This window comes from Octopus bimaculoides, chromosome 19 (genome assembly GCF_001194135.2).
Source record: "Octopus bimaculoides isolate UCB-OBI-ISO-001 chromosome 19, ASM119413v2, whole genome shotgun sequence".
Taxonomy (NCBI): domain Eukaryota; kingdom Metazoa; phylum Mollusca; class Cephalopoda; order Octopoda; family Octopodidae; genus Octopus; species Octopus bimaculoides.
The window spans coordinates 26,094,878-26,107,859 of record NC_068999.1 but is presented as its reverse complement, the minus strand read 5'-3'; the positions used below and the strand labels follow the sequence as shown (position 1 = coordinate 26,107,859).

The 12,982-nt window shown below is 35.7% G+C and overlaps 1 protein-coding gene across 3 annotated transcripts in view; it reads right to left on the bottom strand.

The window, feature by feature from the left end:
- Nucleotides 1-12,982, bottom strand: part of LOC106883273 (protein KRI1 homolog) — a 58,862-nt gene that overhangs the window by 21,608 nt on the left and 24,272 nt on the right. For all 3 annotated transcript variants that reach the window (XM_014934222.2, XM_014934223.2, XM_014934225.2), the window contains exons 8-13: nucleotides 12,027-12,124; nucleotides 10,470-10,593; nucleotides 8,308-8,403; nucleotides 6,277-6,447; nucleotides 2,183-2,273; nucleotides 343-425 (exon numbers count right to left, since the gene is read on the bottom strand). In XM_014934222.2, coding sequence (XP_014789708.1) covers nucleotides 343-425; nucleotides 2,183-2,273; nucleotides 6,277-6,447; nucleotides 8,308-8,403; nucleotides 10,470-10,593; nucleotides 12,027-12,124 — 663 coding nt within the window. The remainder of the gene's footprint in view (nucleotides 1-342; nucleotides 426-2,182; nucleotides 2,274-6,276; nucleotides 6,448-8,307; nucleotides 8,404-10,469; nucleotides 10,594-12,026; nucleotides 12,125-12,982) is intronic.

Below are 12,982 nucleotides of genomic sequence, written 5' to 3'. Positions count from 1 at the left end.
GCCTTTATGTTCTGAGTTCAAATTCCACCAAGGTCGACTTTGCCTTTCATCCTTTTGGGGTCAATAAATTAAGTACCAGTTGCGTACTGGGTTGATCTAATCAACTGGCCCCCTCCCCAAAAATTTTGGGCCTTGTGCCTAGAGTAGAAAAGGATATTTTAGCTGTCGCAAAGTGATTTGAGTTTAAGAGTTCAATACTATCTGTGTAGAAGTGATTTTGTATAGTCTATTAAAGTTACTCACAGTAAATAAACCAAGTGGCAAATAGTTGTAATTCAAACAAGGTCATCAAATATTAACTGTTAGGAAAATTATAAAGAAAGAAAATTAAAATAAGCATACATTAAAATCAGGGTCTTCAAAATGTAAATTGTCCGTCTGGTAGCTACATCCTGGTTCTTCATTTATGTCACCATTGTTGTCAACTGAAAAATAATATTAAAATCATCAAGTTTTAGAATGAATCAGTAACAAAGCTCTAAGTTATCTTTTCTCTTTTAGTTGTTTCAGTCATTTGACCACAACCATGCTGGGGGCACCACCTTGAAGGATTTTAATTGAACAAATTGGCACTAAGACTTGTCTTTTTAAACCTAGTACTCTTTTATCAGTCACTTCTGCTGAATGTCATGGGAATGTAAACACACCAACACCAGTTGTCAAGTGGTGGTAAGGGACCAAACACAGACACAATGACATGCGTGCACACACACAGATATGACAGGCTTCTTTCAGTTGCTGTGTACCAAATCCACTCACAAGACTTTGGTCAGCCTGAGGCTATAATAGAAGACACTTACCAAAGGTGTCACACAATATGACTGAACCTGGAACCATGTAGTTGAGAAGCAAGCTTCTTACCACACAACCACACATGTGCCAGGACTCTTATCAGCCTGCTCAACTTTGTGACCCAGCAACACTAGTCACACTGTTTCAGAATATTTGTGTCTAGTCTATAATGAGGGTGCTATATATACAATAAGGTAGCTTTAATAGGATTATAACATTTCAGAAAGATTCCTTCATTCTATTTTTTAGGAGTTAAGCTTTATTGCTTAATGGCCATTGATAGTAGCAGCAGAATTAGTTACTGCTGTGTAGCCCTTGGCCAGCTCTGAGTTGCTTACAGCATATAGGTAGTTAGCCAAATGATCCTACAGATCTACTGTTTCAGATATATGATGCCTTCACTACCTAGCTGAGTAATACATTACAATAGGCAGTGATGAATATATAGTGCAACAATCTAAAATAGTTGTATTGTCTCCACTGTCCATCTATTTCTGTATGCCTGTTGTTGTTGTTGTTTAGCCCCAGGTCAATGCTGACCAACAGGAGCTTTCAAGCCAGGGGACTGCACTAAGCCCCAATGTCAGTTTTGGCATGGTTTTTACAGCTGGATGCCCTTCCTACACCAAACATGTTAGGGATACATAGCACTTCATTAGCTCATGTTCTCTTTTTAACTCTTTAGTGTTCAGATTACTCTGTTAAATGTAATACTTTTTCACTCAAATTGTTTTGAATTAATCATGCATTATGTTATAGCTTCGAGGTTTCAATGATGTGACTGTTTATGTTTAGAATGTCAATGGAGGTTAGGTGTGAGAGGCTAGATATCACCAGTTTGAATTTAAAACATGTAGAATATATTGGGGCGGATATGGCCGGTTTAAACACTAAAGGGTTAAAGACCATAGGGTGTGATTTGTGGGAGAGATTTGGCTACTATTCCTTCTTTTTAGCAGGTCAAGTGACCACATGTAGGTGCCCTCATTGGTTTGTCTTTAACAGATTGTTCTAGATTCTTGGGGGGGGGGGCACAGCATAAGCCATAGTACAGGAATGTTGTTTGAACAAAGAATTCACATTACATGTTGATTAAGATGCAGTAGTTAACCACTGATCAATGGAGCAAATGAATGTTGAACTGGAGATAATACTGATCATCATGAAAACTAAATGAAGGTCCCCCCCTCTACCCAACTCAACTTTCTGCTATCAGTAGAAATGAAATGACTGAGTGAATACACGAATTGGACTATTAACTTGCAGATTGTCAGTTCAAATTAGTTACTGATATTTTGTTAAATTTCAGGCCAGAATATATTTTACACTGCTTCACTTTATACAATTTTAAAGAAGGACTATTAGATTATATGAAAAATTTTCAACACACCACTATATTCATCTTCCCAGTCATCATCAGAAAACACAGGTTTTTCAGTATCTTCAACACCTTTTGAATAGTAGTTTTCACCAAATGCACCCTGTCAAATTGAATGCAGAAAATCAGATGTACTTGAATGATAAAGCTAGAAAAATTTTAGATCTAAATTCAGTATCATTTTAACTTCATTTTGTCGTTATTTATCTCTGCCAGATAATTAATTCCTCTTATTCTAAAACAAAACAGTTTATCTGTTAGTATCCTGATTATGCATCAGACTTTGTTTCTAGCCTGTAGTGTATGATACATATTGAAACTGGATGTGTCAAACATTTTAAATTTATAAACGTAAAATCAACTTGAACTATTCATTTTTAAGCAAATGTTAATGGTATTTTTAAAGTAAAGAAAATGTGAATTAGACACAAAAAGTATTGAAGCATATTATTAACAACTCTAGATATACATATCTATCATTAATAACATAAGAAAAGTCTTAATACAAACCCATCTCTCTAAGTTCTACAGGTTTTAAGGTTTATATATATATATATATATAAAGTAAAAAAAGAAAACAAAGAAAAACTCAACACAATGAAGTTTCCACTTCAAGCTTCCCATTCAATCACTTTTTTTTTTACCTTCTCTATGATGGCAATTAGTTCTAGGCAAGCCAAATGTGTCATCCTGTTTCAGTTCTCTTGACACTAATGCCTCTGTAGTGACTATCTTATGTTAAGATGTATCTTCTTTAACTAGACAATTGACTATTTTACTAACATGCATCCTGGTTTCAAAACAGGTACACCAAGCCCTTGCATGTCCTAAGAAATAACCAAAAGATCATCTACCCATAAAACATTGCCTACAAAAACTGTCCAATCCATGCCAGTAGAGAAAAGCAAACATAAAATATTGAATACTCCCTGGCATTCTTATAGAGAAGAACCTGGTTTTGCTGATCTTCAAATACATAGATGGGTATATATCCTGAAATACATACATATTCTAAACCAAATCATCAGTGCTCACTTTATTGGTCTTCTCACCAGTTATCTATCTTGATTTATTTGAGTTAGGCATGTGTATCTGTTATTTCCCACAACTATCAAAACACATATACCTTTAATAAATTGCAATACAGTTTCTTTACGGTCATTATCAGACATCCCTGTAGTATAAAATGTCAGTTTCATTATGTATACCACATGCTATTTATGGATGCTTTGCAGTTTGCAGCCTACACAGCAACAATATAACAATCCACATATTTTAGCACTGAACCGGAAGTTTATTGTCTATGGTAACTTTGTGCCACTTGAATTAAACAGATTCCTACACATTAAATAACTACAAATATTTTTGTGGAGAATAGAAAATATATTCCAAACTAGATTTTCTAAGCTTTTAAAATATAATGGCATAAATGTTACTACTCCCATTTACTTCTAAAAACATTTCAATGTCGTTCAGGAGGCTACAAAACAAAATTATATGCTATATAAATAGTCATAAACTATTGGGTCATCCCATGAATAATGCGTTTTTTTTATACTTCTTTTATTTTTCAAAATTAAGATAAACAAAGTTCTTTTTTAATCTAAAATATACTCTCCTTTGGGGATGGTCATTTTTTTTTTTTTGCCAAATTGATAACTGTAATACTCTCCTTCATTTTCTACAATGCTCATCCACCTATCTGGTAGACTTGCAAGGCCCCTCTTCCAAAATTCACTTGTCCATGACAAAAAATACTCCTCCAGTACCGTTCTGACTTCATCTACAGAATTCATATTTTTTCCGTCCAAATGATTTTGAAGACTGCGGAATAAATGATAATCAGATGGAGCAATGTCTGGCGAATATGGTGGGTGGGTCATCGTTTCCCATTCAAACTGTTCCAGCCTTTGGAATGTCATCCTCGCTTTTGTCTTGAAACCAAAGATGATTATTTTTCTTCTGGCGCAGGTGTTGATGAATGGTTGAATGACCAAATAGAAGCTTCTCTTCTAGTTCTTCAACAGTTATGATGGGATTTTGTTCCACCAGGGTTTGCAGGATGGGTGCTTCTTTAGAAGCATCCCTCTCCAAGAAAATGATGCCTAATTTCTAAAAAAATTATGAAAATGAGAAATATATCTAAAATAAATGAAGTATGCAAAAAATTAGGAAGATTCATCTATTTTAAAATATTTTATATTAAAAAATAAAACAAATGGAAAACGGGCACTCGCGAATATAAACATGTCGGACAATACAAGAGGCGGTAACTTACTTTTACCAGTCAGATATTATTAATGATACAAGGAGCCCGACAATATCATTTGCGAATTGTAAGAAGGCTGTTTCACAATCTTTTTCTTAAAAGTCAGTTTATAACTAATATATGGGAGAATATACAAATAATAACAACAGACGAGGACAGGTGGTGTAAATAACAAAAGGATATATTAGTATGATGCTCGGGAATACGGAAAGTCTTTGACGTTTTGAGCTACGCTCTTCAACAGAAAGAATACGGAGACAAGGAGAAAAACACGGAGAAAAAAAATTGAATAGTGTTCAGTCAACGGTCAATCATTATAACTAATATACACTATTATGTCAAATATTTTGTGTCTGAATGGGAAATTTTTAATGCTTTGACCTTATTTCGTCTCGGAAGAGATTTGGGAACAACGGAAAAGGCCATTGACTGGTGTAGAAAATTTGGATTACTATCAAGACAAGAAATTTGTTGAGGAGAGCCTTAACTTGCATACATCTTACAAATATTTACTCTATTGTTTTATAATTATTTCTGTTGTATATCATGTCAGAAAATGGGTGAAGGTAAAGCAAGTGCACACCACCTAACCCTAAAACTAAAACTAACCAAGAATTTGCAAACATTATTGACAGGCCCCTCGTATCATTTACTGCCCCTGGTATCACCTGACATATTTGTTTATATTCGTGAGTGCCCGTTTTCCATGTTTTATTTTTTAGTATAAAATATTTAAAAATAGATGAATCTTCCTAATTTTTTGCATACTTCATTTATTTTGGATATATTTCCCATTTTCGTAATTTTTTTTAGAAATTAGGATCATTTTCTTGGAGAGGTGCGCTTCTAAAGAAGTGCTGCAGGATGTCCCCGTCAAGCTCTACAGATCTTCCAGGACAAGGCTTATCATCTAGGCTGTAGCTTCCGGCTCCAAGTTTCTGGAACCACTGTTGACACTGGCTTATGCTTATTGTCCGATTCCCATATACTGCATTAATATTTCTCACACTTTGTGTTGCGTTGTTGTCTTTATTGAACTCATAAAGCAAAATATGCTGAATATGATCCTTTGTCACTTCCATTATAGCTTTGAAAAAAATAACTGTTAAAATCGAACTGCACTCTTCAAAACTTGCACTAAGAATAAGGACAAGGTAAATTACTACCTGCTTTTATAGCAAGTTGATGCAGGTAGTTTATCCTGTCCCCTTCTGACTTTTAGCTCATACAATTGAAATAACTGCATTATTTATGAGATGACCTAATACATATAAAAAAACAGAATTATTCTGTTTTTGTTACTATTTTTTGGGATGTGGGCAGTCAAGAATGATTCAAACCTTGCCAATGCACTGTGATCATGACTTCAATCTAAGCAGGTACTATAGGTGGTATATTAATTTACTAGTGTAAGCAGCAATACTATAGAGTTTATAAGTGTTTCTTTGATTTGCAGAGCACCATGTCCAATCAAAAGGAAAATGTATCTTATCCGCTTAATGCCATGATAAATACTGGTTTTAAGATCCTTGTGATTCAGAACAGCTTTTTTGAGGAGTTTTTTTGCATTTCTGCTGGGGAAATTTTATAGTTTATAACTCAATTGTCCGAACTGGCAGTAGAGACACTATCATCATATATGGATGGTATTAACAGTACTGATTAATTTTTGTCAGAGCCAAGTACTGGCTCTAATATGGACCCATGAGATTCACAAAAGAATTTGTTTTTTCAATAACTGAATAAACCAAATGAGGCAGCATTCTTCACAATTCTCTCAAAGCTTTCCTAAGTTCAATAGTGTATCAAACGTTATTCAATTTCATCATTAAATTACCTTCATTAGTTGGTCGTGCTGCTCCGGATCAAAATCTTCATCCCAATCTAAGCCTTTAGCTCCTAAACTATCATTACCAGACACTTCTTTCAGTTTGGCAATTTTTTCAAGAATTTCTTTCCTTTTTTGTTTCTTCAACCTCTTCAGCTTTTCTTGCTTTATTTCCTTCTCCTAAAATAAAAATTTAAGAAAATAAAACACAAACATACACATAGAAGGACTTCAAGATAAGTTCAAAGTTAATAATATTAATTGAAGCATTTTCTAGATAAATAATAACATTTTGACAACAACAACAATTACAAATTTTGGCACAAGGCCAGCAATTTTCAAGGGGAGGGGTTAGTTGATTACACTGAATCTCCTATCTGACTGATGCTTTATTTTATTGACCTTGAAAGAGTGAAAGGCATTTGAACTCTGAATGTAAAGTTGGAAGAAATACCACTAAGCACTGCATCTGAAAGCTAACAATTCTTTCTACTCTAGGCACAAGGCCTGAAATTTTTGGAGAGGGGGCCAGTCGATTAGATCGACCCCAGTACACAACTGGTACTTAATTTATCAACCCTGAAAGGATGAAAGGCAAAGTCGACCCTGGCGGAATTTCAACTCAGAACGTAAAGACAGACGAAATACTGCTAAGCATTTTGCCTGACATGCTAACATTTCTGCCAGCTTGTAACTGCTATTGTTGCACTCTACTGGTGCTGCTGCTGTGACAACAACAACAACACTATTACTGTAACTAGGAAAGCTTATGTCCCCAGTTCTGCAACAACTATTAATAATCAAAATAAAGTCTATCTCTTTGTGATCTTTTCTCCAATTGTAACCAGACAAGTTATCAAGGAATTGGTCTACTAAATGGTGGGTCATTGGTTCATATCTTTGCCGTTGTAGCTTCTGTACTGTGTCTCTGGCTCAGAAAGTTCATTCTGAATTAATTCTGAATTGGTAGTGTAGATATATATCACGGAAGGTAGAATGGGGCAGTACATGAAGTTGAAAATAGGTAGCAAAGGAGAGTACAATCATTTCTTCACAATAATAAACAAAGGCTCAGTCCCTGAAGTTGTAAACAGGTATTGTGGGAGGATAATACGATCATTCCCAATCAGTAACCATCAATGAGAAGGGCATAGTTAGGGTTAGGGTTTTGCTTTGGTGTTGGAGATAGCAACAGTAAGATGTGCTTTATCTGCAGGATTGCCATGACTCAGTGCTGATATGAGGACAGCCATGTACTGGATAGTCTGTATATTCTAACACTGAAGCAAATTTTTTGGTGCTGTTTAACACAAAATTCAAATATGAAAAATGAGTAGAAGTTTGACAGTAAAGAGAAAATTATATTTCATTGATAGGAAAAAGAAAACTCATAAAGGCACTTAATTTTTTCAATATTTAAAAAAAAAAATCTCAGCTCAATGATATTTTCTCCAATTTTGGTAATTAGATGCAAGATTTACATATTAACATATCAGGTAATATTTTTATGGTTATTTGTGACTGACTATCATGTAATCATATCTACAAATATATCTGTCATATGTTAGCCAATTTAGCCACAATATTTATAGCTGGAAATTCATTGTTGGTCTATGTTTGGTTATGTGAATATATTTTACACCTTGATAGAAGAAATGATTACAACAAAATGCGTTTTCAGACAAATTGAAATATTTACAATGAAATTTCAATTTATCTTTGCTGCATCATAAAGACAGTATCTTAATTACTCAGTTTCTGCAACATGACAACAATGACAGTTACATTAATATTAACGATAATGATAGTTGCTATGAGAATCATCATCATCATTGTCGTTTAACGTCCGCTTTCCATGCTAGCATGGGTTGGACAATTTGACTGAGGACTGGTGAAACCAGATGGCTACACCAGGCTCCAATCTGATTTGGCAGAGTTTCTACAGCTGGATGCCCTTCCTAACGCCAACCACTCCGAGAGTGTAGGAACAATGACAATAATTAATGATAGAAGCAGTTGATGATAATAACAACAGAATACCTTTTTCTTTCTCTCCAAGGTTGCTTTTCGTTTCTCAGCTCTTGCATTGTTTCCTATTCGCACAGAATCAAGTATCTTTCTTGGATGACATTTTATCTGATAGTGAGACAGAAAAAAACAGCATTATATCTCAAGATGACATTACTAATGTTAATACTAGACATCTGCTAAATGGACTAAGTAAATCACTGATGAGAAAATGATAAATATTGATGTTAAGTTATTTAGAAGTGAGCCAGTGTTTATCTTACAGCAATGAACTTCTTTATTTCATTATGGAAAGCAGGAATTAGGACCATGATGTCTAAAGATTGAAGACTTAACTTGTTTTCTCTACAGTTTAAAAGAAGTTCTTCCAATTCCACAAGGAATGTTTGGTATGGAGCCATGTAATACTGTTAGAGGCTTTCTATCATCTTTGAAGACTTTTTCTACCAACCTTTCTTTAACCTGTGTGACTGTAAATAGCACTCCTACAAATAAAGCCACATTTGCTGTTTTTGTTTTGCCTGTAAACTACATAGAAAACACCTCAGGATCCTGAGGTCAGTTTTCACTACTTCATTGCATGTTTTCCTCTTCTGTAACTTCCAGTCACATTAAGTGAATGACACTTTTTTTTATACAGCTGTCCTCATCCATGTGCATCACCTGTCCACACCAGCACACTCTTCTTTCTTGAACATAACATCTGTACTCAGTTTTTCACTCAACGCCTTTGTACTAACTTTTCCATGCACACTCTCATTGCACATCCAACAGCATGTTCACTTCATTTCCTTCCAGTCTTTGCAAGTCCTCTGCATTCAAGGCCCATATCTTGCGACCACACAACACTGCAGTTCAAACACAGGCATCATACAATCTGCCCTTAACTCTCAGGGAAAAAAATCTTGGCTGTCAACAGTAGTAGTAGCTCCTTGAAGTTCCTTCAACCAGTTCTTACTCTAGCAACTATACTTTCAGAGCAACCACCACCCTTACTAATTTCATCTCCTAGGTAACAAAAGTCAACAACTACTTCTAATGACCTATCTGGACATTACAGTGACCCAATTTAAGGTGTGCTCATATGGGAATTTCTTCCCTAATTCCCCTATAGATTCAGCTTTGAGGACTAGATCATCAGCATTTTGAAGTTCTTATGGACAGCCAGTTAGAAAAACTATTTGAGCAATAAGGTCTCAATTTATCAGAAATGAAAGCTGTTATATATCAGCAATCATTCATGCATTTGAATGTTAATTTTCATACTACTGACTCTGTGATCAGAGTTTATTGGGTTACACAACAGTAGCAGAATAATTGCAAGGAATATTAATGTCATTTACTATTTGTTACAGTTGTGGTCCCTGTGTAAGAATGGAGATCTCTCCAAGAAATATAAAAACTGGTACAAGGCTTGTTTGTGGGTATGGCACAGTAAAATGCTGCTAAGAAAAGACAATTCCTCCATGTTGGCTGCTGGAGGAAAGATTAGCACCTTGCTGCAGAAACGTTGGCAAAACAACAAAAAACATGCCTTTCTAAACCAAGAGCCCCTCTGCCTCAGTAACTGATGATATCCTCTAGTCAAAATTCCTTGAGGAAAGCTAAAGGACTGAAGTGTTTTCCTACCTCAAGAATAGGCACCTGAAATGTACACACTATGTAAAACCTCAGAGTAAGAGAATGGTAGGAAAGTCAAGAACTATATGGAAATGAGAACTGGAGGTAGAAATAAAGATGGAAAAAAACTGGGAGCTCTTAGAAAGATTTGCAATGTACAAGGGGCCTTGGATATTCTATTTGTTTCAGTCATTTGACTGTGGCCATGCTGGAGCATGTTTTAATCAAACAAATCAACTCCAGGACTAATTTTTTAAAGCCTGGTACTTCCCAAGGCTATAGTAGAAGACATTTGCAGTAGGACTGAAATTGGAACCATGTGGTTGGGAAGCAAGCTTCTTACCACACAGCCATGTGATTTCATATATGCTACACAGGGAGCTGAAATGCAAAGACATTACACAAGTGTGATAGGAAAGATTGCATTCTATAAATCAACAAAGAAATATTGACTTTTATTAGAAAAAATATGTATAAAATAAAGAAACAGCGAAAGAAAATTAAGAAGTTGTGTTTAAATATATCAATAGTAAAAAAGACCTATAGTAACTTACAAACTTTCTGTCTGGCTCTTCAAACCGAAAATTATATTCTCTTTCAAAATTATCTTGTTTGGTGATTACTTCTTCATCTTCTGAAAACTCCTCATCTTTGATAATATCTTTATATGAAGGGATTCTATAAAATAAAGAGAAATCCCTACATAAATCAACATGCCATTGGCTGCTTTTCTTTCAAGCTTCATACAGTACACATGCAAAGCTCACATCTTGCTCATTATTTGTTCTAATACCTTAAGACAATATCTTAGCAATAATACCTTACTAATTGACTAACTCACGTGTGTAGACCTTTTTGAATTTCTTTTAAATGAACTGAGAGAAAAACTGGATGCTCTTCCTGATGACAATCTTTTCCTGTTTTACAAGTAAGAGAACTTTTATTCCACTACTTTGAGAGAGCAGACCTGCAATTCCTAAAGACAACAATGTTGTCTTTAGGAATGTAAACATGGTGATATTGTTTCTTGTTCAGACAAGCTCATGCAAGAAGTAGAAACAAGAACTTTCAGTTTGCGAAGACCTGTTGGGGCAAGCGAAAGCGAAATCGTCATGGCACCTGTGCCCAGTGTCGCCTTTCTGGCACTTGTGCCTGCGGCATGTGTAAGGACTTTCGAGTGAGATTGTTGCCAGTGCCCCTGGACTGGCCCTTGTGCAGGTGGCACATAAAATACACCATTTTGAGCGCCAGTACCGCCTGACTGGCCTTCGTGCCGGTGACACGTAAAAGCACCCACTACACTCTCAGAGTGGTTGGCGTTAGGAAGGGCATCCAGCTGTAGAAACTCTGCCAAATCAGATTGGAGCCTGGTGTAGCCATCTGGTTCACCAATCCTCAGTCAAATCATCCAGCCCATGCTAGCATGGAAAGCAGACGTTAAACGATGATGATGATGATGTGTGTATGTAGGCGAGTGTACATGCACACATGCATGCATGTATGAAGTATTACTAAGTAGTAAAACAGACAGGACCCAGCTATCATGCTCAATACCAGCCATACTCAATTTAAGACAAGACTGGATCTCATCAAGAACAATACTGGAGGAGATGTAATATCAAAGATACAGAAAATAGTTCATGTTTCCCAAGATTGTTTTGTCAAGCTGAATTAATAACTCTGGTCAGTTTGGTAGATGATCTAAGCCTTCCTGGAGTTAATGGTTAGTCCAAGTCTTCTGTATATATGGTCGAAAATGGTCAAATGGTTATCAGTGAAGTATTTATAGATGTCCTGGTTTTGAATTTAACATGAACAAAATTGAATGGTCCATCTTTTCTGTAGACAATTTTGATTCTTGTACACACACACACACACATAAAACTTATTTGATTGATTGAGCATTTTAGTTTATAAAAACAAAAAAATGCTGGTGTGCTTATGCCCCCATAACTTAGCAATTCGACAAAAGACACCAATAGAATAAGTACTAGGCTTACAAAGAATAAGTCCTGCAGCTGATTTGTTCAACTAAAGGCGGTGCTTCAGCATGGCCGCAGTCAAATGACTGAAACAAATAAAAGAATAAAAAAATGAGTTGGTATACTCACGAATTATTTGCTTTGTAACCTTTGTTAAGGATGTAATCGCGAAGAAAGACTTCTCCTTCATCAAGATCAGATTTTGACCAAAAGTCTTTCAGGACAGACTGAAAAATGAAACAAAACATGATAGACTCATTTTCAATGCCTTCAAGCTGCAAGTCATCCCAAAATCTCATTCTTATTTTCATCAAGAATATGATAAAGACTATCATTGTTCAAATGTTGGGATGTTCTATGTTAGAAAAGAGTGGATTATTCTGCTCAACCATATTTTTAAAAAATTGTTAAGGCCAGACAGTTCTTAGCAATGGTGTGAGCTTGTATCAGAGTAATAAATCTGTAGCCTGTGATCGAGCCTCTTCATTCTGATGAGTGAAGGGTACTGGTGCCTGAGGTGGCTGTTCAGGCTAAGGGTGGTATAGAAGAGTGGGGGTGGGGGGAGTGACATTTACTGTAGGGGAGAGTTGGTGGGGGATGAGGAAGTGCAAGTCATTATGGTAAAGAAGTTTGCTCCCCAACTATACAATTTCAGACTCAGTTCCACTGCACGGCACCTCATTTAGTTCAACAGTAATGTCCCGCAAAGTGTAAGCACCTTTCTCCTATAGGATCTTTCTGATTTGGCGGGTGCCACTTGTTTTCTTAACGAAACACTTTCAAACTTGGGACACTAGTAGAATGTGTCATATAAAACATCTTTTACTCTTAGTGTTATTGAGAAAATTTTATCTTTTTAAAGTTATTTCGTGTTAAAAATTGTCATATTTCGGTGAAAACAATTACTGCTATGGATTGTCAACAAAACGTTGTGCAGTGTAATGGGATCTTTTCCCTTGAATAAAATTAGTGCTGTTGTTTGTCAACAACAACTATTGATGGTACTGTTATTTATGACATCGTTCGTGCGTTTGTACTGGTTTTAGGGTTAGAGTTAGGGTTATGAGTATTTTTGCCATAACCCA